The 24,853-nt window shown below is 33.7% G+C and overlaps 1 protein-coding gene across 1 annotated transcript in view; it reads right to left on the bottom strand.

The window, feature by feature from the left end:
• Nucleotides 1-624: 624 nt before the first annotated feature.
• Nucleotides 625-24,853, bottom strand: part of LOC134276421 (thioredoxin domain-containing protein 11-like) — a 36,725-nt gene continuing 12,496 nt past the window's right edge. Inside the window, exons 9-14 of the mRNA XM_062758675.1 lie at nt 21,532-22,281; nt 21,368-21,416; nt 20,992-21,146; nt 20,526-20,638; nt 20,262-20,342; nt 625-3,836 (exon numbers count right to left, since the gene is read on the bottom strand). Coding sequence (XP_062614659.1) covers nt 3,389-3,836; nt 20,262-20,342; nt 20,526-20,638; nt 20,992-21,146; nt 21,368-21,416; nt 21,532-22,281 — 1,596 coding nt within the window. The 3' untranslated portion in view covers nt 625-3,388. The remainder of the gene's footprint in view (nt 3,837-20,261; nt 20,343-20,525; nt 20,639-20,991; nt 21,147-21,367; nt 21,417-21,531; nt 22,282-24,853) is intronic.

Genomic DNA, 24,853 nt, shown 5'->3' on the forward strand with positions numbered 1-24,853 from the left:
ATCATCTATAAGTCAGTTTTACACATCCAAGATTTGTAATCTTATAAATTTTCCACAAAAGCTGAAACAAATGACAAGAAAATCAGTTTAATGCTCTTTAATGGTTCCCTTATCACGTTATGTATGGACATCAGAGGCAATCAATAATTAAAAATCAAATTATAAAAGCTTGCCAGCGTCTTGTTTTTCAATAGCTAATTCAACAAATCCGTGATTTGTGTAATCTATGACAGTCAGAAGATGCATTTTGTTTTATTTTCTGCAGTTCTGTTTTAATGCATTTGTCATCACTTTGTTGTTTTCTCATTAGCTAGTTAATGAACTGCAAAATTAAATAAAATGGGCCTCAATGGAGGCAGTGCTGCATTCAAGATCAAAGTCAATTGTTTACACTAAGAGTAATCTATAAAATATTTTTAATGATCAAAATCAAGACATTTACCGATAAAATCACTTTATCATTGTTTTATTCCCTTGACACAAAAGAATTCATTAAACTTTGAAAAACTTTTTTAGTTATACATCTCTAAAAACTGAAGAAAAATTGTGTACGCCTTTCTTGGTTTAGTTGATATTAAATGCTGGTTGAACTAATACAGCTTGTAATTAAAGAATAACACAAACTTTAGATTCAATATTTATTAACATTTCATTCAAATGCATCAATTAACTTGATTTAAATAAATTCAAGAGTTCATTGCAGGTCTTACCAATTTTTTTAGCTCAATAAAATTAATTTTATATTGGGTTGAAACCCATCACCTTTTCTACTTTGTGTTAATGAAACTAAAAAAAATCATAAATAATATATATCTTATAACAGAAAAATATTACCATGTTACATTTTTTTTCAAAACAATCATCTTCAAGTGATTATCATTTTTAAAATAAATTGTGAAATATCTACTGCATTATTATAAATAAAATCAAACATATTAATTATACATGTACATTTAATATCTAAGAATGTAATATGAAATGAAAGGGGTCTTGTTTGATCAAATATGTTAATTAATGGATTATAATATTGCACTAAAAATCTACAGTAAATCAAAAGCAAAATGAACATCTTTTAAAGCAAATAGATGATCTAACAAAAATAATTATTACCCATTATTAATTTAATCAGAAAGTAATAAAACAGAATGACTAGCCTACTAACAGATATACGTTCAAAATAAATATATACTCTCCATTTAAAGATTTTACTTCACATATTCATTTTGCATACATTTCTGGTTTGCACATTCATCATATATGTATATCTGGTAATTTCTTTATCAATTTCTAAATTATGAAGAAATCAGAAAAACCCAAAGTTTACAAAGAATTTGTAGAGATGATTTGATTGTTACAATTGATAAGGAAGATTCACTGATACAGTTCTAATACTTAATTTTTCAGAATTGCATTGTAACACTGCCATAACTTTATTTTTTCTTTTTCAACCAAATATTCTTTTACAATAATTATGATTTGATGACAAACCAATACTTGATAACGACTTTCATAATAACAAATCTTACTTGCAATAGTGCAACCTGAACTTATATAAGCATCACAAGAACTTATAATAACACCAATGGGTATACATAAATCATGGGAATAACATAGTACGATATTCAAGACATCAAACAGGCTACATGTTTATATACATAACAGAAAAACTCAACAACATATTTGTTTGGCTTTATACATGTTTGATTAACAACTAATTATTTGGCAGTAAATACAGAAGCTTGGGAAGCAATATTCTGATGATTTGGATATATATTGGCAATTTTTCTTTAATTTCATTTTTAGTCAAGATAAATTTAAAAAAAAATAAAAGTAAGAAAACAAAACTGAATTGAACTTTACACATTCATAGGGGGAGGGGGTATGACTTTATAGTCAGAGGAAAAATTGGTTTCAACAGGAAAACAGAACTCTATATAACACTTCAAAGAAGAAAAAAATATGAAAATTTGAGATATGCCTACTGTGCTATCTAGAGATAGATACTTTTGTGACCTCAGTGTATGGACTAAATGACCACAGTACATGAAATGATGCAAGGTCACTTATATTGACTTATTTTCATTAATTTAGTGTGTCCATGTCATATAGTACTCACAAAAATTAAATTCGTTGCAAATTTTATGGCTTTAGAGGGAAATTTGGCATGAAAAATAAATAGTTCAATTGAAAATGAAAATATAAAAATATGGCTAATATTACAGACAACTACTTTGTAAATAAACTTGTTTCTTTAAAATAAGTATTCTAAATTTTGATTGAAAACCAAATTCCTTCAATATCAAAATAAAGAAAGAAGTTGTACAAAATTAAAATTTATAACTAACCAATTGAAAGATGTTGTCTTTAAGTATGGCAAAGTCCCACAATGAATGATTGTGTGAATTCTTTAATGCACATTTGTGTAAGTTTGATCTGAGTAAGATATTCAGTTACTTGGGAATTGACTTGCTAATATTTTTTTTTCTGTTTCAACACCTGTAGAATGTAAGATTCAGCATCCAAACCAAGTCTGAAGTGTGAATATAGGTAAATGAACATGTATCATCCATTTTTCACCAATACATTGTGTTACTTGAAAAACGAACCTCCTCAAAAAACTTGAAAATTAACCTCAGGTCCAAAAATTATTTTTGGGAGATTTTTTTGGCAAAAATTCAGATGCTGAAACCTGATTGGTAGAATAATACTTACAAAATGTGTTGCCCATTGTTTTTGATTTAAGAAACCTATTCCAAGTTTCTCATGTGATGCAGGCGGCATTACATTAGTTCCCCCAATATCACCAATGTGTGCAAAAAAGAGAATTTGTTGGCAATATATGGATTTGGAAAACTATGGTCTATAAATATCAGTGCCACACTGCAAATGACACTTTTGTTTTGAATACATAGGTACATATATTACAAGCACTTACAGTATGTTGTACAATATTCAAAGTCAACAGCATTTACACAAAATGAACAAAATTAATTCATAAACACATACAGGTATATCAAAACATACTCACATAAAAAAAATAGATAAAATATTTTTAAATTAACAAAGATTGTAATAGTTTATTTGCTAAAATCCAACCTTCCTTTACACCATGAGCAATGTCTGCTCTTTCTTAATGAAAGGAAAATATGGCTACAGTGCACACACTTTATTGCGAGTTGTGAACAAAATTTTTTTTCTTGTGTTTGAATTGACCTACTAAAAAATATGGATTTAGTTTTTCTTATCCTAGGCCTACTGACAGTTTGTAAATACATTCAAAATCAATAGCATTTTAAAAAAATCTTGCAAATTGTGGATGTATTTGTAGAAATTAAAAGATACCAGATAATCAACTGACAAAAACCATATACCTATAAGAACATTACAATCATAACTCATCATGTTTTACTCGTGGATCTTGCTTCAAGTCCCTGTCTTTCAGAATGTCTACAAAATGTTTCTTCAGCACTGACTGAGACAGCTTCTCATGTGTGTGAGAAAACAACAGTTTCTGAAGAAGACTAGCTTTCCAGACCTTCCTCTGTACCGCCCTGTACCTCACCCACAGAGACCTCAGGGCCCCCTCTGTCACCCCCCTCCCCTGGGCTCTCCTCTGGAGCAGGTGGTTGAACCTCCTTTTGATATTGCGGTACCTCGCTCTGAGGTGCGTCATGACAAGTACAACCCGCCTCCTGTTGTGATTGACACATTTTCTGCTGCAGAGGTCCACCACTGTGTCTGTTTTGACTTCACTGGTGGCATGAGATAAAATGAACTTGATCAGGTTGGGAAATGTCTTAGAGACACTGGATGGAAATATCACACTGTCCTCCTTCCTGCAAGAGAAAAAGAAATGTTAACAAAATCATCAAAAAGCATGTGTAAACACTGCATGAACTACATTCGGCATGTTGCCTGTACAGATTTCTTGATCAGTGGCTGTTCCATCAATGAAACAGTTCTCATCATTAATACAATAATTAATCTTTTTAATCCTACTTTAAATATTATTTAAACAGATATAAATATAAACAATAAAAGGACTGGCTATTGCAGAAAAAATTTACATTTCATTTTTTCTGCAGAAATTTATAACAAACAAAGTAGCATGTCTGTAACAAAATCACAAAAACATATTACAGGAGCTGGAAGTCAAAGCAGAATTTTATAGTACATGTCTGTACCACACATACATGTATTGGCTGCATGGTAGTAAGGAAAGGTCATCTTCTACTCTAAGACACTTTTGACTCTTATTGTCAATACACTGTACATGTAATTTATATCACCTTTCAATGGAGTTGGAGGGTATAAGTAACACATGCACTTTTGTGTGTCTGCAAGTTTGTGAGTGTGTTAGTTTGTCCTGTGTGAAACAGACGTGACATACATGTAATTTGCGACGAGATGAATGCATGGTCAATGATGCATCTTTTTTTGAGGGATTGATGCTCCATTTTGCAGTGCCCTTGTTTATATTTTTCCCCAAATGATTGAAAATCCATAAAATAGGTTGTTAACAGATTGAAATAAAGAGGATACGTTGTGATGTCGTTATCAGTCCAACTATTTTTTCAGTTACCGGGTAATATAAAATAGAAATTAATGTATTAGTATGGTAACCCTTTTCAGAAATCTACATAGACATGAAAAGCTTGCTGAAAATGATATCATGTTTAATGCTGCTTATAGGATACAAAAGATAAAAATACTCAGCAAAACAAGTTGTCATCATAAATCTATTCATATCAGTTACAATGTTGCCTTCATAAAATATCTGAAATAAACATCTTACAACATTGTCTACAGTCCACATATCGAATTCAAGCGATGTTCTGTGACATGACCTCATAAAAACTTATCCCTTTATGAAACATCTATCATACTTATCCCCAGATAAAGGATAAATCCTGAACAGATTATGGTCCAATCTTTGCTAACCCAAATTTAATTGTTCTGCGGGGAAATGGATGCTGGTAGAACATGACTGAGAGATATGCTGTTTGCTGATGTATAACTGTGTCTTCTGGCTCCCCTTAATGACGTCTCTTGCGAAAGGAGAGTCTCATGTGTATTCCTGATTGACCTTTCATTGGATAGCATTAAACGGAATTTTTACTTTAAATAGGTCAAATATTTGAATGACTTTTCTGGCTTAAAGGAACAGTACAGACTAAGAGATTGACTGCTCAGAGAGTAAGAACAAGATCATACATAGCATCATTTCTTGGACTAAAATGAAACCTTTCAAGAACAACTGATTTAATGCAATAGCGATACATTGCTTTCTTCATATATTAGCACATAGTAAACATTTTAAGTGACCTCCTAAAATGTAAACTAGGAGAAATACTGTGTTAAAATTGTCTAGTTCTACTTCATCTTTAGAAGAAGATAATGGAGTTTCTATGAAAATGAAATATTTGCAGGAAGAGGTTATTTTTACACAGGATGATGGACTTTTCCTGAGTATGAAATATCTGCAGTTAAAAGAGACTTGGCCGCAGAAAGCAATTGAGACCAAACCATAGCCGACTCCCCCTACACCAAATCATTAATGTGATCTGAATGCTATAGGCAGCATTAATAAAGCACCTCAAATACCAATTACTTCCAAATATCACCAGACTTTTATGCCTCTATGTAATTTTCTTGGGGAAAAACATAGCCATCAAGCATTTTCATTTAAAAGGGACCTTCGCTATCAAGCAATTGGGGGGTATGATGGTGCATCTTTGCTCAATGCAAGATAAAATCAAGGAATATTATAATCTGCCATTCTGTTGGGAGAATGGGATAGTAAAAGTGCAGATGACAACTAGCAGTTGTGACAAACATGGGGCTCCAAGCAGTTGCAGATATATCTCTTGACAATTTTCAGTCATTCCCAATCTAGATGCAGCTTGGAATGACAAGACTAATTCTAAGCAATCTTCTTCTGGGAATTGAAATGAATTGAAATTAAATTTCAGTGGTAATTTAAAAGACCATTCCTCCATTGGCTGGCACCACACTGGTGAATTTGCTTTGTGATATCAGAGGATTTAAACATTAACTGATTGCCAATCAAGTCTTATTGCTCATCCCAATTTGCTCTGGTGAAGTAAACAATATTTATAGACTACAACAACACAATACAAGTATACCCAACAAAATTCCTCTGAGAATGTACAATACTTCATATTCTACTATCAGTAAACATGAATTATGCATGTATAAAGGAATTAGCAATACTGTGCCAAGTTTCATTTAAATTTGTATATCAGTCAATTATTGGTCTAAAAATCGCCGCATCAAAAAACACTGCGCTGACTGACACATCTCCTTCCAAATTAAGGCGCAACTATAGAAAGCAACTTCATTTGCACAGAAACATAATTTTCTCCACAATTTAGATTATTTAATTCTCTAAGCTCTCTCATCGATAAATATATCTAAACAAGAAAAATATCAAATTGAGAAATATCTACTTCCACAGATAATGGGTTTATCACTTTGAATACAATTTTTAATAACTCAAAAATCCAATTATATGAGAAGTGATGAAGCTAGAGACGATGGAATAGATCTGTAGGCTTAAGACACAAGGCAAATTCTAGTCTGTCATGTGTATAGTAATTGACTTGTCAAAAATGAAGATGAGATCGGCACAAACCAGCATTGTGGAGCAAGAGTCACAGAGGAAAACACATCTATACATGACAATTTTTCATCAAAACTATGCCATAGAATTAACTAATTCCTCCATTGTCTCAAAGATGTATAATTAATAAGAACAACTATTCTCATATCAGTACTAATGCAGATTACATATATAACTGTCCATTTTGCAAAGTGAAGAAAATGAGCAAACCATTTGTGACCCTGTGACCCTTGTCACAGTTAATATACTTTCTTTCATATCATCATTTTCGAGATATTTGGAAAGAAGAAAAACAATAATTTTATTAATTTCCCCTCCTCCAGTCTCTAAATGTGTCTCCAATATCAAGCTGGTGAGAATGCATACACATTATTTTCACTGCCAGAAAATTTTCTAGCTATTGCCCTCTTTAATCATGCTTTACTAGAAAGCCATTTCTCATTTCTGCTAGGGAGCCCTCTTAATATTCTGCTTTAGCATTCATAAGGCCCCAAGAGACAGAGGCAATGTGGCAACACAAAATTTAACACCACCATTTTTGACAAGGCTGCACAATTTGAAGTTTCCCATGGCAACTATATTCATAATCTTAGATCAGTCTTTTCTTATACTGAAATAACATTGATATTTTTAGATATATAGACACTGAAATGTCTAATCTAATTCTCACAGTTTTTTTAATATGTTTGTGATCATAAAATGAAGGAAAATTTATTCTGAATTTGCAAGAAAATTTTCAAACAATTTTTGTGTTATATCAAAAAAAACTATAAAGTGCAATACAACAGCAAAGAACTATGAACTATAGTATTGTTCTGCAGCCTACTTGTAAGTTTTTTTTTCATATTTGAATGAAATTTCATATTTACATGCATGTTTAATTTTAATTAAGCTTAACAAACAGAAAGATTAAAAGGTCATTAATCTACTTACATGCATATTTGAAAACTTGGTAATGTTATAAAATAAACCAGAACTTAAGCATGAATAGTCTGATGAATATTAGCCCTCAGATTATTGAGATATGGCTGATATTTCAAGTAAGAATTTTGAGATATGGGATATATTTCAAATCAGATTATTGAGATATAATGGTTGGTATTTCAAATCAGATTATTGAGATATGGTTGGTATTTCAAGTCATATTACATATATTGAGATATGGCTATATTTCAAGTCAGATTGTTGAGATATGGTTGGTATTTCAAATCTGATTGTTGAGATATGGATACACATGTACAAGTATTTCAAGTCAGTTTATAGAGATGTGGTTGGTTTTTCTTTTTACATCAGATTGTTGAGATATGTTTGATATTTCAAGTCATACTATTGAGATATTACTGACATTTCAAGTCAGATTTTGAGATATGGCTGGTATTTCAAAAAAGATTGTTGAGATACATTGGCTGCCCGTACCAAACATTCTAACAAATGCTCATGAGCAGCTCATGAGACTCACATGAGAATCAAGTAAGAATTGTATGCAAATTAGGTAGAATTGGATTTTGCTCATGTGCAGATTGTTAGTCTTTGTTAGGGAGGAAAATACTAACCAAAATGCACATGTGCAAAATTATGCTCACCTCAATGCTCATGAGCAAAAGTCTATTCAATTTGCTCACCTAAGAACAGCCTAATTTAATATATAGCATTGGTAGTGATTTTTCTAAGTTCAGTTTTCTCACGTGAGCAAGAGGTGAGGAAATTGGACATAGTCAAAATTCAGTATTACAAGTAGAACCAAAACCAAAGAATTACAAGTCTCAATTCCTCATGTGAGGCTCACGTGAGGAAATACAATACTTTGACACTCTATGTGGTCCAAGCTTTCCCAAGCCTTTATTACAAATTGACCATGTGTTAAGTGTTAACACTTCCTGATGATAGCATCACAAATGATTGGGGACCAGGCAGGAATATCTTAATTTCTTGAGCTTCTAATCTTCATATTCCCATCAATTTGAAAATGCTTTCCTCTACTTAAACAACCTGTTGTGTCCCCCACTGTTACTTAAGGTGGGGCAGTATCCAATGAGGAGAGCCAGTTAGGATTTGTGCGCCTTCTCAGACCAGTTCAAAATTTCAATACAAAATGTTTGTGGGGGACATTGAAAGTATATGGATTAATACAGTGTCAAGAACTGAAATATGCTTTTGGAAATACATGTCATCAACACATTGAACTAGATGCCAACCTTTAAAAGTTACAAATGTACCATGGGATGAGGAAATGATTAAAGATCAATTAGAGATTACCATGGTGCAGCCACAATGAAGGAAAATTTCAAAGATATGCAGATCTGAGAATAGGGTAAGTGCTTTGAAATTTATTATCCCCCCTCTCATTTCAGATATTACTAATTAAAAAAATGATATGTTTATATGTTAATTATCAGTGTATTTAAGTTTGATATATTTAATGCAGAATGTTATCAGGAATTATACAGTTTAATTTTAATATGGTAAGAACAGATTAGGTCAGAGTGTACAATTGACAGCCTCGACCAGTGTGGTAATGAATTACAATAAGTTGCTAATTAAATGTTGATGCATATGATTTTTCTATTGACTGGCTTTTCATGACCAACGGAACCTTGAAAATATACTAACTTATTATAACTTCAAATTTTTTGCAGATAAAAGTTGGAATCAAAGGATCTGCAGATTAATCACGAACCCTAGCTGAGCTTGCATACATGATGGAGTTCTGATGTTGGCACTCATTTAAAGGAAAAAGAATGGAACAGGATGAATTGATTATGATTCTTATGACCACTGGATTATTATTTTAAACCAAAGAATGACTGCCACTCATAAATTCAGCAAAGGCATGCAGAAACATCTACTTAGCCTCCAAGACAACTTTAATCCATCTAGTACTAGTGCAGTCAAAAATGTTGACTGGACATTTACATTGGATGTTCTTTGTTAATCTACTGGAAATGGAACTATTGCATAATAAGACCTTGATTGATGTGTACTGTACATAATTATGATAATTTAATTTTAATTTTTATTTCATTTTAAGTTTAAAAAATTAAGTTCACTGAACATAATTATGCATGCATCTATTTACATGTACATGTTGCTCAAGAGTATTTAAAATGTAATTGATGAATCACATTTTAAAATTACATAATTATATACTCCCCGTCAATGAAAACGCAACACTCTATTTTTAGGGTGAAAAATTATATACGGGATATAATTATGTACCAAAACAACTTAGGACATCTTTTACTTTGCCAAATCAGTTATTTAATTGTTGAATGTTTTTCATTCCATTACCGAAAGTTTATTTTTTAGCCCTCTTAACAGATAACAATTAAATAAAACACCCCCCTTCCGACTATATAATCAAAACATGCTAGTCCGCCATATACAACATACAGTGTACGCAGTCCGATTTCAACCTTGCATAAGGATTATCAATGTCTTTATCTGAGCAAAATAAATATTCTTGAGCATTTTTAATTGTCTGTTGTTCAGATACTGAGGTCGAATTTTCTCTAACTTGGCGCAGTGTAGTAACCCTTAAACTTCCGGTCAATGAACTGTCATTCATGCTTTTGAAACACATGAGCCTAAAATGTCGTTATGTAGCGTATATTTGCATCTGTACTTCTCCTTTTTCTTTATTTTGAGAATTTCCAGCATTAGCAATGAAATGCGTGCTTTTTGGTAATTTTGAGGAAATACAGGAAATCACATCTGGAAAAGAAAGAATTTTTTTTCCCGGCATTTTAGTAGAATACTTATGATAAACAGGTATAAAACCTTAAAAACCAAAATATTGTCAAAAATTTTATCAAAATTGCTAATATTTGATTTCTGTTAAGAGGGCTAAAAATCAACTTCCGGTAATGTAATGAAAATCATTCACCCGTAAAAAAACTGATTTGGCAAAGTTAAAGATGTCTGAACTTTTTTTGGTATATAGTTATATCCTGTACATAATTTTCAACTAAAATTAGGGTGTTGCGTTTTCATTGACGGGGAGTATATAATGTTTGTAATCTGAATTTTCTATTGTTGCTTGTTCCAAGTGAGCAATTGTTGCACATGAGTCTCATGAGCCTCATGAGACTCATGTGAGCAATATTCTAGGTGAGCAAAATGATTCCTCAAGTGAGCAAAAAATGCTAATATGCAGAACCCTGCTCACGTGAGCATTTCACCTAATTTGCATGTTAAATTGCACATGAGACTCACGTGAGCAACTAAGGTGAGGAAATCTGGTTAGTCCTCACGTGAGCTGCTCATGAGCAAATTGTGAGAATGGTTTGGTATGGGTGATATTTGATGTCAGATTGTTGAGATATGGCTATATTTCAAGTCAGATTTTGATATATGACTGATATTTTAAGTCTGACTACCGAGATATGGCTGATATTTCAAGTCTATATATCATCTTAAAGAAAGATAGCATAAAATCATCAGAGCTAGGTTTTGGTTCAGGTAATTTAAGAGGAAAACCAAATTTGTGTAGCATATGAATGAAAAGAAAAACCTGTTGTGAACATCTTCACTTCCTTAACAGAATTTATCAAAACTCGGTCAACTGCTGCATGAATCCAACAGTACAAATTTTCCTAAACAAGTGTACCGAATAATACATCAGGGATGGTTTACATGATGATACTGCCATTACGCAATTGCTCCTGAGTTTTAAACATGAAGCATGGCAGTTTTGTCTCTCCCCAAGTAAACATAACCCCTCGTTTCCCCATTCATAAATCGTACAATTGCTCTTCCTGATGTGTGATCAATATTTCTGATTCCCTGTCTATTCCCCAAGTCCTCCCTCGGCCATTTTGCCAAAATTTGCCACCAGATGTCTCCCAGAGCACTCTCCTTAATAGCCATATCCTGTCAGGCCAAAGTGTTTATCCACCATTCCTTATTAGGATTATGGTCTTTATCTTATAAATAATGCCAATGAAGGAGTGTCTTGCTAATGCAGTTTGACACAAGTTTAGACCTCCATCACTCTCTGACCATTATATTCATCTATAACTGTCATCTGACACTATAGTAACAGTCTATCATGTGTATAAGTATCCAAGTCATAAAATATCTTTGATGACAATGTGACCCACAATTACACACAGTTGGCACTTCTTAAACAAAACAATCTACAAGGAAGTGCAGCATTGGATATTCCTTCTCTATTATGTGTTATTATAATGAATCCACACATATTGGAAGATTTATCTGATTTTCTTCTTAGTGTGTTATAGTGAACAGTAAAAAGCTGAAATTCAGTCTCAGATATCATGAATATCTTTCATTGAGTTGGATAACTAAACAGCTTTATCTATGGAACGCCAACACTGCCTTATAGCATACAACTATGCATTTATTATGTCAATTTATCATTATGTGATGTGAACATATCTTTACGTTATGTCAATTTTTTATGAGATTATGTAAAAATATCTTTACATCATGTCAAAGCTGCATTACATGAAGTAAATACATCCTTTCATTATGTCAGCACTTCATAACTTGAAGTCGAAAATTCATTATGTGAAGTGATAATATGTTTACATTGTGTTAAAACTTTATTACGTGAAATGAATGTTTCTTTACATCATTTCATTTCTTTAATATGTGAGGTCAAAATTGCATTACGTCAAGTGAATTGTGTTTTATAATTAAACTTATCATTACATGAAGTCAAAAGCCCATTCCTTTTTGAGAGTGTATATTTCTATTATATCAAAGCATTATTACATGATATGGGTTTATCTTTATTTTACGGCGAGAGCATCATGATGTGAGGTGAACACATCTTACCTTTATGTCAGTGCTTTATTACCTGGTGTAAAAAGTGTATGACATTATGTGAACATATCTTTATGTTATATCAACACTTTATCACATTATGTCAAAACTCAATTCCGTGATGTGGATATATAATTACGTTATGTCAACTCTTTCTTATGTGATCTTAAAATATCTTTATATTGCGTTAACTCTTTATCATGTTGATTTCAAAAGTGCATTACCTGATGTAAAAATACATTTACATTATCTCAAAGCTGTATATCTGGTATAAAATGAATGTTGACGACCGTGTTTTATGACTGGTAAGGGGGGGGGGGGGGGGGGGGGGGGTCCTGATTGATTAGGAAGAATTACATGCACAAAATATCAGCCCCCCCCCCCCCTCTTTCCCCAGACATAACTTTACAATAGAAAATGTAATGTTCATTTAAAGTACAGCCCCCATCCCCACTTTTTGTTGAAGTATAGTCCACCGAGGGTAATGTAGTATATCTGACAAACCAGAAGTCTCTGTCGAGACTGAAGCTCTACTGGTTTGTACTTATAGCAAAGGAAAGTACTTAAGAAGTTGGGAATTGAAATTTTACACTAGCGAAAAAGAGAATAATGATCCTTGAATAAGTCTCTTTATGTTCTTAGTGTAGTCTACTTGCATGCCACATTATATTATAATCAGACTAAAACTGTATTTGAAGTAGCATTTTGAGAGTAACAGAAATTGCTATCTTTATTAAGCAAGGTAATAATGTTCATTGAAGTCAAAAACCGATAAAAAGAATTATGTACCTTAGTGTAGTCTACTTGTGTGCCAAGTTATATTGAAATCAGACCAAAACTGTAGGAGGAGTAGCATTTTGAAAGAATTTCACAGAAATTTCTATTTTTAGTAACAACGCCCACACCGTTCGTCAAAATCAAAAACCGATAAACAGAATTATGTATCTTCGTGCAGTCTACATATATGTCAAGTTATATTGAAATCAGACCAAAACTGTAGGAGGAGTAGCATTTTGAAAGAATTTCATAGAAATTTCTATTTTTAGTAACAACGCCAACACCGTTCGTCGAAATCAAAAACCGATACACAGAATTATGTATCTTAGTGTAGTATACCTGTGTGCCAAGTTATATTGAAATCATACCAAAACTGTAGGAGGAGTAGCATTTTGAAAGAATTTCACATAAATGTCTATTTTTAGTAACAACGCCAACACCGTTCGTCGAAATCAAAAACCGATACACAGAATTATGTATCTTAGTGTAGTCTACTTGTGTGCCAAGTTATATTTAAATCAGATCAAAACTGTAGGAGGAGTAGCATTTTGAAAGAATTTCATAGAAATTTCCATTTTTAGTAACAACGCCAACACCGTTCGTCGAAATCAAAAACCGATACACAGAATTATGTATCTTAGTGTAGTATACCTGTGTGCCAAGTTATATTGAAATCATACCAAAACTGTAGGAGGAGTAGCATTTTGAAAGAATTTTACAGAAATGTCTATTTTTAGTAACAACGCCAACACCGTTCGTCGAAATCAAAAACCGATACACAGAATTATGTATCTTAGTTAGTCTACATATATGTCAAGTTATATTGAAATCAGACCAAAACTGTACGAGGAGTAGCATTTTGAAAGAATTTCATAGAAATTTCTATTTTTAGTAACAACGCCAACACCGTTCGTCGAAATCAAAAACCGATACACAGAATTATGTATCTTAGTGTAGTCTACTTGTGTGCCAAGTTATATTGAAATCAGACCAAACTGTAGGAGGAGTAACATTTTGAAAGAATTTCACAGAAATTTCTATTTTTAGTAACAACGCCAACACCGTTCGTCGAAATCAAAAACCGATATACAGAATTATGTATCTTAGTGTAGTCTACTTGAGTGCCAAGTTATATTGAAATTAGACCAAAACTGTAGGAGTATTAGCATTTTGAAAGAATTTCATAGAAATTTCTATTTTTAGTAACCAAATTTCTATTTTTAGTAACCACGGCAACACCGTTCATCGAAATCAAAAACTGATAAACAGAATTATGTATCTTAGTGTAGTCTACTTGTGTGCCAAGTTATATTGAAATCAGACCAAAACTGTAGGAGCAGTAGCATTTTGAAAGAATTTCATAGAAATTTCTATTTTTAGTAACAACGCCAACACCGTTCGTCGAAATCAAAAACCAATATACAGAATTATGTTTCTTAGTGTAGTCTACTTGTGTGCCAAGTTTATTGAAATCAGACCAAAACTGTAGGAGGAGTAACATTTTGAAAGAATTTCACAGAAATTTCTATTTTTAGTAACAACGCCAACACCGTTCGTCGAAATCAAAAACCGATACACAGAATTATGTATCTTAGTGTAGTCTACTTGTGTGCCAAGTTATATTGAAATCAGACCACAACTTTAGGAGGAGTAGCATTTTGAAAGAATTTCACAGAAATTTCTATTTTTAGTAACAACGCCAACACCGTTCGTCGAAATCAAAAACCGATACACAGAATTATGTATCTTAGTGTAGTCTACTTGTGTGCCAAGTTATATTGAAATCATACCAAAACTGTAGGAGGAGCAGCATTTTGAAAGAATTTCACAGAAATTTCTATTTTTAGTAACAACGCCAACACCGTTCGTCGAAATCAAAAACCGATACACAGAATTATGTATCTTAGTGTAGTCTACTTGTGTGCCAGGTTATATTGAAATCAGATCAAAACTGTAGGAGGAGTAGCATTTTGAAAGAATTTCATAGAAATTTCTATTTTTAGTAACAACGCCAACACCGTTCGTCGAAATCAAAAACCGATACACAGAATTATGTATCTTAGTGTAGTCTACTTATATGCCAAGTTATATTTAAATCAGATCAAAACTGTAGGAGGAGTAGCATTTTGAAAAATTGTTTACAGACAGACAGACAGACAGACAGACGGACAGACGGACGGACGCCGGACGCATTACTATCGCATAAGCTCTTCTGGTCTCTGACCAGTAGAGCTAAAAATTAGGACTGATCGAAGTTGGACCCCCTCCCCGAAATAGGATTTTTGGGCTTGGATTGGACAATTTTTTTTTTGGCTTCTCAAGTTTTTTTTTGGGGGCGAACATTTTTTTCTGGCTGACCCCCCCCCCCTCCTTTCGAAAAAGACGATACGTCACTGGAATTAGTAATTTTTGCAACCATTCCAGGGCCAGAGTTCTTTTACAAAAATCTACCAATCCCTCATCTAAATCAATTGAATATGCCTTAGTAAGCATGCATGGACACATATCAGTAACGGATATGAGAATCTTGAACAAAAAAAAAAATGTCCAAGCCTGAAGGGGGACGGTTTATGGTTGGAGACCAAGGGGGAACGCGGAGAAGATCTCAGGCTTTATAGTTTTATAAAAAAGTTTTCAACTTAATTCAGCTAAACTTAATGTGAAACTAATGCAATGTCCTACAAAGTAAAACCAATAAATTTATTAATTTTATGTACATGTAGATTTTGGTCACTAAGTAGGGCGGGATTTCCCCCTCCCCCCAACCCACCAGTGCACGTGTGTTATACGATGTGTTTACACTTTAAAACAAAAGGAAAGTTCAAGACTGATAAAAAAAAACTTATTACAATGTTCTTAGTAAGATCAGAAGTTAAGACTTTTAGCCAAAAAAAAAAAAAAAAAAAAAAAAAAACAACAACAACAAACAAACAAACAATTCAAAATAAAAAGAAAAAAAAAATTGCTGCACGACTCATAATATTTGATTTATTTAATTATCAGATTAAAGTAAACGCCATTGAATTTCGACGTGACTTTAATTCACAGTCGCAGTGTTCAGGCTTTGCACGTTTAAAGATTGTCAATCCTTTGTCGCTTAAAATTTTTATTTAAAGATGCCATTCCCAAATCGCTGAGATTTCTTCTACGACAGTTTTCTCTCCCGCCAATTTAGTGCTTGCGGAACGCGGAAAATACGTTATGCTCATATAAAGGCCGAGGATACCCGTGTTCGCATAACGTAATAGTGAATGTACTTAGTGTGAGTTAATATCATAAAGAATTGACATAATGTAATGTTAGGTTGACACAATGTAATTGTTTTTTAATTAAATGTCATGAACAGTAAACATAACGAAATGCAAGAATGTGTAAATGTCATAAAGTGTTGACATAATGAAAAGGAAGGTTTACACGATGCAATAGTAGTGTGGGATAATATCATAAAGAATTGACACAATATAATGGAAGGTTGACACAATGCAGTAGTAGTATGGGTTAATGTCATAAAGAGTTGACATAATATAATGTAAGGTTGACACAACGCAATAGTAGTGTGAGTAAATGTCATAAAGAGTTGACATAATGTAATGAAAGGTTGAAACAAAGAAATAATAGTGGGAGTAAATGTCATGAAGAGTTGACATAATGAAACCGAAGGTTGACACAATGTAATAGTAGTGTGAGTAACTGTCATATGGAGTTGACGTTATGTAAAGGAAAGTTCACACAATGCAATAGTAGTGTGACTAAATGTCATAAAGAGTTGACATAATGTAAAGTTCACACAATGCTATAGTAGTATGAGTTAATATCATGTAGAGTTGACATAACGTAATAGAAGGTTGACACAATGTAATAGTTGTGTGAGTAAATGTCATAAAGAGTTGACATTATATAAATGGTGCCTGTTTTGGAGGGTAACATTTGAAATTGACACCCCAAGGAAAACCATTGTCAACCGACGCGTCAGCGGAGGTTGACAATGGTTTTCCGAGGGGTGTCAATTTCAAATGTTACCCTCCAAAACAGACACCATTTATTTTATTATACTGAATGTCTTATTGATTTAGGACGTCAGCACAAAAAAAACGTCGATCGTCTTTACGTTCATGTATAGAAAGATTTCACACTCACCGGTTCACTAATCTCCTTATTGTTAGTTTGATACTCTAATTAGAGTCATTTATCATATAAAGTTTCGTTATTTCTGGCTCGCAAGCATGTTTCCTACACTCGCAAGCATGTATCGTCTGTCGTTTGTTGTTTTCAAGCTTTTATTGAAGTCAAGTTAATTCCGGTTCTTTCAAACGCGCAACTGACGTTTTGAGAATTCTACGGTGAACCGTACGCGCATAATTTCCACGCATGTGGCATTACCGTTGTGTTACCCGTTGTCACGTGTGTTGCTAAGGCTCAGGGTAATCGAACGGATTGTTAACTGCGTCTAAACCAATCAGATTTTAGTATTTAACATGAAAGTATAATAAAATGTAATGGAAGGTTGACGCAGCGCAGTTGTTGTGTTCTGCTATAAGGCAGTGTCGGCGTTCCATATTTATCTCTATGTACTGTAGATTCCTTATTTTTCGAGAGTACTTTTTATCGCGAATGCGCTCTTTAACAGCAAATCAAGAATAAGAATTCGCGATTGGACGGTTGGACAAGAGTTTTCACATACATTTCAGCACCATAAAATAAAGGCGAGTATTTTGATTTCGCGTTTGGTGCTTCTGGCAAAATTACACGATAATTAATTCCACATGTATATTTAAGGAATCACTGTCTAGTTAGGAGGGTATGTCAGGGCATCAACAATAGTGGGAAACATGGGATAATTTGCATAATGGGCGAAGCCCGTTATGCTTAAATTATCCCATGTTTCCCACTATGTTGATGTCCCTGACATACCCTCCTAACTAGACAGTGATTTCTTATATTTCCATTTCTTTGTGAAATAAAATTGTAGATTTAAACTTTAAAAATGTAGACTAATAGGTTTAAATTACACGAGGACTTCCATGCCAATTTCAATAGTCCTCGCCTACTGACGGCAAACACAAATTTAAAGCAGCCGCACGAGATTTACATGCGTATTAGGCCTCCTTAGCATCAGACACAGAGACAGATGCGCACGAGAATTGCATGCATATTAGGCCTCCTTAGCTCCCGACCTATCGACCTGCCTAATTTACATTCCGGCAGAATTATCAAGAAATAAACTACCCCTAACTTTCAAAGAGTTATCACAGAGTAAAAAATTAGAAATGGAAATATTTTGGAATCTACAGTATTTTAAATTCATAAATTCCATGAATCCTTGGTTATCTCTTAAATTTTTTTTCTTGGGCACATGGAGTTCAATATATCAAGGTTCGACTTAATGGGCTTTACAGTTATGCTGAAATATCTACACATTTGTGTGACTTAATTTTATAAAACTATATAGAAATTACAGGTCTATACTCTGGTATTAATTCAATATTAAAAGCATTTGTATAGTTTTTGTTTCTGTACTTTTTATGCAGTTTGAAAAGGTGAAAGCAATTTTGTTTAGTACATTTTATGCCCTCATTTTAAACCTTGTTTTAAACATTATTGCATCAACATTTAGGCAGTTTGAAAGTTATGGTGCCAAATACAGTTGTAAAACAGAGAAACATGGTTCAAAAATATAGGGCCAACTTTTAGTTTGATCTCATGGGGCACAGGGCATAAAAACAGGAAGAGCTTTTAATTTGTTAACACAATCTCTTGTGGCACATGAATGGACAATCTCAAATCTGTTTTAATGATAAACATGACAGCATGGTTTCAATCAGGGTTAGTCAAGTTGTCTCAAAAAAGATCTCTGTGCCACTACTAATGACTCCTTGAAACAGTTTCTTCTTCTACGACTGCTTAAGATATATGACACGCTAATATCTTAATCACCAATCAATGACCTAGATTGCATTCGGGCTCCAAAATAATACAAAGGAGCAAACCATGCAGCCAATCTTTGATAAAAATCCTTCTTTTTAACATTCACAACAGTTAACGTTCAATGTTGCATGTCTTATTGCCATTAAACTATTACTGACTACATTTACTCCTGATAATATCAAAATAAAAATAAAAGTGTTACACATCAGAAAAGAAAAGGCACTTTCCTTGCATGTTTTTGGCATGTATACATTGTGATTGGTATTGAAAAGACCTACTTTCTAAATTTATTACCCCTCAATTTTCAGACAATGTGGTGGCATCTACACTGCTCCCACAAATTCTGGTACATAGATACCTAAATCTAACAACCGACATGTGGCCTGTGACTTAAATTGGGCCTTACACATGTGTCAAAATTTAATTTGAATGCTTAGCAGTCACACAGAGCTAATGCAAAGTAATTTAATGCGCAGTAAATTAATTCAAATTAACTGATTGAAAATAAAATTCTCCATGTGAACACTGTTCAAATTTTTTTTATTTGCAGTAACTTAATACATTTAATTCGAATTAAAATCTCTGTGTGAACAAGGCATTAGTTTATTTTTCTACTTAGGGTATCCATCTGATTTCTTCAAAAAAAAATATTCAAATATCGTGAAGTGTTTATGAGCGTTAAACTTTTGTATTTTGAACACTGATATTTCTATAAATAACATAGATATGTAGAAGCAATTTGGAAATACTTGCTGCTTATTCATTAACTAATTTACTCTCAATATCTCAAATCCTTGTTTTTGTTTTTGTTTTTCTCACCGAGTTCAAGATGACAAGGTTTAACTATTTATGAAAACAGATTACATGAAAATGTTTTTAATTATTCGAGCTTTGTGTACTTTATTGTAAAGAATACTTAAAACTGTTTAAATTGTGTCAATCAATGAATATTTCAGTTTTATGGCATTTTTCATCAAAGGCCAGATCACTCAAAATAAATAAATTCAATAAAATTAGAACTCTTCAGTGAGTAGTGTTCAGAGCTTCCTTAACAATTATTATTTTTCTGACCTGAGACCCAGAGAGCAATAAATCACTAAATCTGGAACAGGCATGTTAGATAACTTACCTGTGTGCAGGGAAGAAGAGAATTGTGGGATACGAATCCAAGGTAAACTCCCACCTGAGATCGTTCTTATCTGCATCGATTCTGTAATACGTAAAAGCTTAAAAATAGAATTTCAACCAGGAAATTAAAATGTTGTTGATCAGTCTGGCTTTAAATTTATGATATAATTTTATGAATCATTTATTAAAATAAAAAATTCTCAAGGTTAAAGCATTTTTAAAATAAAAGCATTAAAATGTTCAATTTACAATGATCTTGACATACCTTGCAAACAGGAGATCTTTGGCTGAGGAGAAATATTTTGCTAACTGGAGGTAAATGTGTGAAAAACTGATACAAAATCCACACCACTTAGCTGTGATAAGTAATACTACATCCTGTAATGGAATCAGAAATTAAATTTTAAGATCCAATCACCATAAAACACTAAGGTTTGACTTTATAATTCAGGTTTTTTCCCTAAGTATTGAGAAAATTAATGATCATTATTGTACTGATATTAAAAAAAAATCAAATCAGAAAAAACCTCACTATCAAAAGAAACTTGTTGACAAGTATAGTTCCTCAACTGATCAAAAGTAAAACTTGTCAGAGACCAGAAATAGAAAGACAAAATAATGATCATGACAAGTCATCCATAATACTGGTACTTCAAATGAATCCCCCCCATTACTTTACTGTACTTTATCATATTCTATTTTTACATCCTGGGTAAGTCTGAATGGCTTACTTTTTCTTTCTGCATGATGACAGAATGGAATGTCTGGGAAGTAACTTCCTGTACACAGATAGCGTCATGTGACCTCGTATCACAGCGCTGCTTGGGACTTTCTGAACGCAGGTGGCGCTCTAATGCACTTTCTGTATAATTCTGTATAAAATTTGCTGCAAAAAAGTAAAACAAACAGTAGGTTTACAAACAGCATTGCCTTCGTATAGGTTGAGTAAATTTAAAGTGATATATATTAGTTATAGGGTATTTTTGGAGGGAGTAAAGTTAAACCATGAGTAAAACTAATTCATGTAACCTTTAAAACTATAAACAAATTCAAACAAAATAAATCTTTTATTAATTCAATTGCTTAATAAAATAAAAATACTCTTACCTAGGTTTTTTCTAGAGAAAGACTCCCTGAGAATATAATTTGCTTCATTCTGAAAGTGAGAGAATTACACATTACAACATCTCCAAACACAGTTTTATATTTCTTACATAAAATCATAACCATCCAGCAAAGCCAAAAAATTTGAAAACTTAAAATTTGTTTACCTTTTTATCTATAATTATCACAAAAGGCTTCTGTATATTAACAGATCTGAGAACATTAAGTCTCTTTAGTAAAGCTGTATTTAATGAAGTATCTAGGAAAAATAGACTAATGGTTCTGTTTGTCCTGCAAGCAGAACCCGTAAAGTTCACGGGGATAAAACTGGCCTCAAAGTCTCGAATAAACTGACTTGGTTTTAATAGATTCTGAGTTTTTTGAAGCGTCAATTTCCCACATATATTTTTCTTCAGCGAGGAGCTACTTTGGCGAACAAAATTGTCATTGCTCCTTCTTGAAGAAATGGAAGCACAAGATTTATAAGAAATATCTATTTTGCATTCTCTGCAACACAACGTCCTGTACTCATTGGTATTATAATTTTCTAAAGCGTCTAAACAGAATGGAGCCTGAATGTGGCTCCCAAACACTGCTTCCTCTGCAAACAACAAAGATGGCCCCAGGTTACAAGACTGGGGTGAAGCGGGAGTCAATTTCTTCTCCATGTATCGACAGAAATCACAGATTTTCTTGGAATTGTGTAGGTTGTTGTCGGCACCTACAAGCGACACACAGCAGTTTCTGTCGGGATAAGAAAACTGCTTTTCCTGAACGTCGTAGAAGTTTTTACACAGGTTCAGTTGGTCTGCGTAACTCTGGAAAACATGGGCTCTGTCCCTCATGCTCTGTCTTAAGAAGAACTCCAGGTAGGGTACCTCATGACAATAATGGTACAGCAGGCCTACTTCTCTCACCTGTCAAAAGGAGCTACCATTTAGCAAGTTTTCCGACTAACAATACCACCATTTAGAAAGACACAATTATTATATAAGTTTAAGAAAAAACAATACTACTTGATATTCTCCCTTATTATGAGTTACCGTAAAACTCGTTTATAATGAAGTCACTGGGACCTATGAAATTACTTTGCTATATCTGTAATTCGTGTTATCCATATTTGGACCTTGTTAAATTTATATAGCTGTGGATCCAAGATAACTTTGTTATATATGTGAATCCGCAATTTCCCTGTTCGTACTAAAAAAGTTTTACTGTATTCCTTAATAAAACAAAAAGGTATATAAAAAAATCATTTCTAATTAGGCTATATAAAACTAAAATTCTGGTTCTCAGGCCCGGGCACATCCGTTTTAGGTAGCCGCATGCATTGCTAATTTTATTGTATTTTTGATAAAATAAAAAGTTGGCATTGCAGAGACCAATCCGGAAAAAAAAAAGTTCTGTCCTCATTTTTTCGTAGTTTAGTATTCAAATATCACTTCTGGTAGCCATTTGCAAAGAGATTTTGGCTACTTCACTTGAAAATACATTCCAAGACATTGCCTACAATGTTCACACACTGATAAGCAATGAATAAAGCAAACCTTTTGATCAGACATGGAAAGTATATCTGTGATTTAAAAAAATTATCTTTATTCTAGAGAAAATTCGAAAATGAATATAAAAACAAGAGGCCCATGGGCCACATCGCTCACCTGAGAATCTTTTGTCATATTGTTCTTTACCAGATTTCCCCCTTGTAATACATATTGTGGCCCTGCCCTACCCCCTGGGGTCATGATTTACTACCCCAGGGTGCATCCACATCAGTTTCAGCTTTTCTGGCCCAGTGGTTCTTGAGAAGAAGATTTTCAAAGATTTTTCCTATATATTTCTATGTAAAACATTGATGCCCCATTGTGGCCCCACCCTACCCTCTGGGGTCATGATTTGAACAATTTAGAATCTACACTATCCCAGGGTGCTTCCACATAAGATTCAGCTTTTCTGGCCCAGTGGTTCTTGAGAAGAAGATTTTCAAAGATTTTTCCTATATATTTCTATGTAAAACTTTGATTCACCATTGTGGCCCCGCCCAACCCCCGGGGGTCATGTTTTGAACAATTTAGAATCTACACTACCCAACAATGCTTCCACATGAGTTTCAGCTTTTCTGGCCCAGTGGTTGTTGAAAAGAAGACTTTCAAAGATTTTTCCTATATATTTCTATGTAAAACTTTTATTCCCCATTGTGGCCCCGCCCTACCCTCGGGGGTCATTATTTGAACAATTTAGAATCTACACTACCCCAGGATGCTTCCACATCAGTTTCAGCTTTTCTGGCCCAGTTGTTCTTGAGAAGAAGATTTTCAAAGATTTTTCCTCTATATTTCTATGTAAAACATTGATGCCCCATTGTGGCCCCGCCCTACCCCCGGGGGTCATGATTTGAACAATTTAGAATCTACACTACCCCAGGGTGCTTCCACATCAGTTTCAGCCTTATTGGCCCAGTGGTTCTTGAGAAGAAGATTTTCAAAGATTTTTCCTACATATTTCTATGTAAAACTTTGATTCCCCATTGTGGCCCCGCCCAACCCCCGGGGGTCATGATTTGAACAATTTAGAATCTACACTACCCCACAATGCTTCCACGTCAGTTTCAGCTTTTCTGGCCCAGTGGTTCTTGAGAAGAAGATTTTCAAAGATTTTTCCTACATATTTCTATGTAAAACTTTGATTCCCAATTGTGGCCCCGCCCTACCCCCTGGGGTCATGATTTGAACAATTTAGAATCTACACTACCCCAGGGTGCTTCCACATCAGTTTCAGCCTTATTGGCCCAGTGGTTCTTGAGAAGAAGATTTTCAAAGATTTTTCCTATATATTTCTATGTAAAACTTTGATTCACCATTGTGGCCCCGCCCAACCCCCGGGGGTCATGATTTGAACAATTTAGAATCTACACTACCCCACAATGCTTCCACATCAGTTTCAGCTTTTCTGGCCCAGTGGTTCTTGAGAAGAAGATTTTCTCAGATTTTTCCTATATATTTCTATGTAAAACTTTGATTCCCAATTGTGGCCCCGCCCTACCCCCTGGGGTCATGATTTGAACAATTTAGAATCTACACTACCCCAGGGTGCTTCCACATCAGTTTCAGCTTTTCTGGTCCAGTGGTTCTTGAGAAGAAGATTTTTAAAGATTTTTCCTATATATTTCTATGTAAAACTTTGATTCCCCATTGTGGCCCAGCCCAACCCCCGGGGGTCATGATTTGAACAATTTAGAATCTACACTATCCCAGGGTGCCTCCACATAAGTTTCAGCCTTATTGGCGCAGTGGTTCTTGAGAAGAAGATTTTTTAATGTCCCCACCCTATTTTTGTCTTTTCTTGATTATCTCCCCTTGTAAGGGGACTTGGCCCTTCATTTTAACAATTTCAATTCCCCTTCACCCAAGGATGCTTTGTACCAAGTTTGGTCAAAATTGGCCCAGTGGTTCTTGAGAAGAAGTCGAAAATGTGAAAAGTTTACAGACAGAC

The sequence above is a fragment of the Saccostrea cucullata genome, unplaced genomic scaffold (genome assembly GCF_032062105.1).
Source record: "Saccostrea cucullata isolate Sc308-1 unplaced genomic scaffold, CSIRO_AGI_Scuc_v1 ctg349, whole genome shotgun sequence".
NCBI classification, from domain to species: Eukaryota; Metazoa; Mollusca; class Bivalvia; order Ostreida; family Ostreidae; genus Saccostrea; species Saccostrea cuccullata.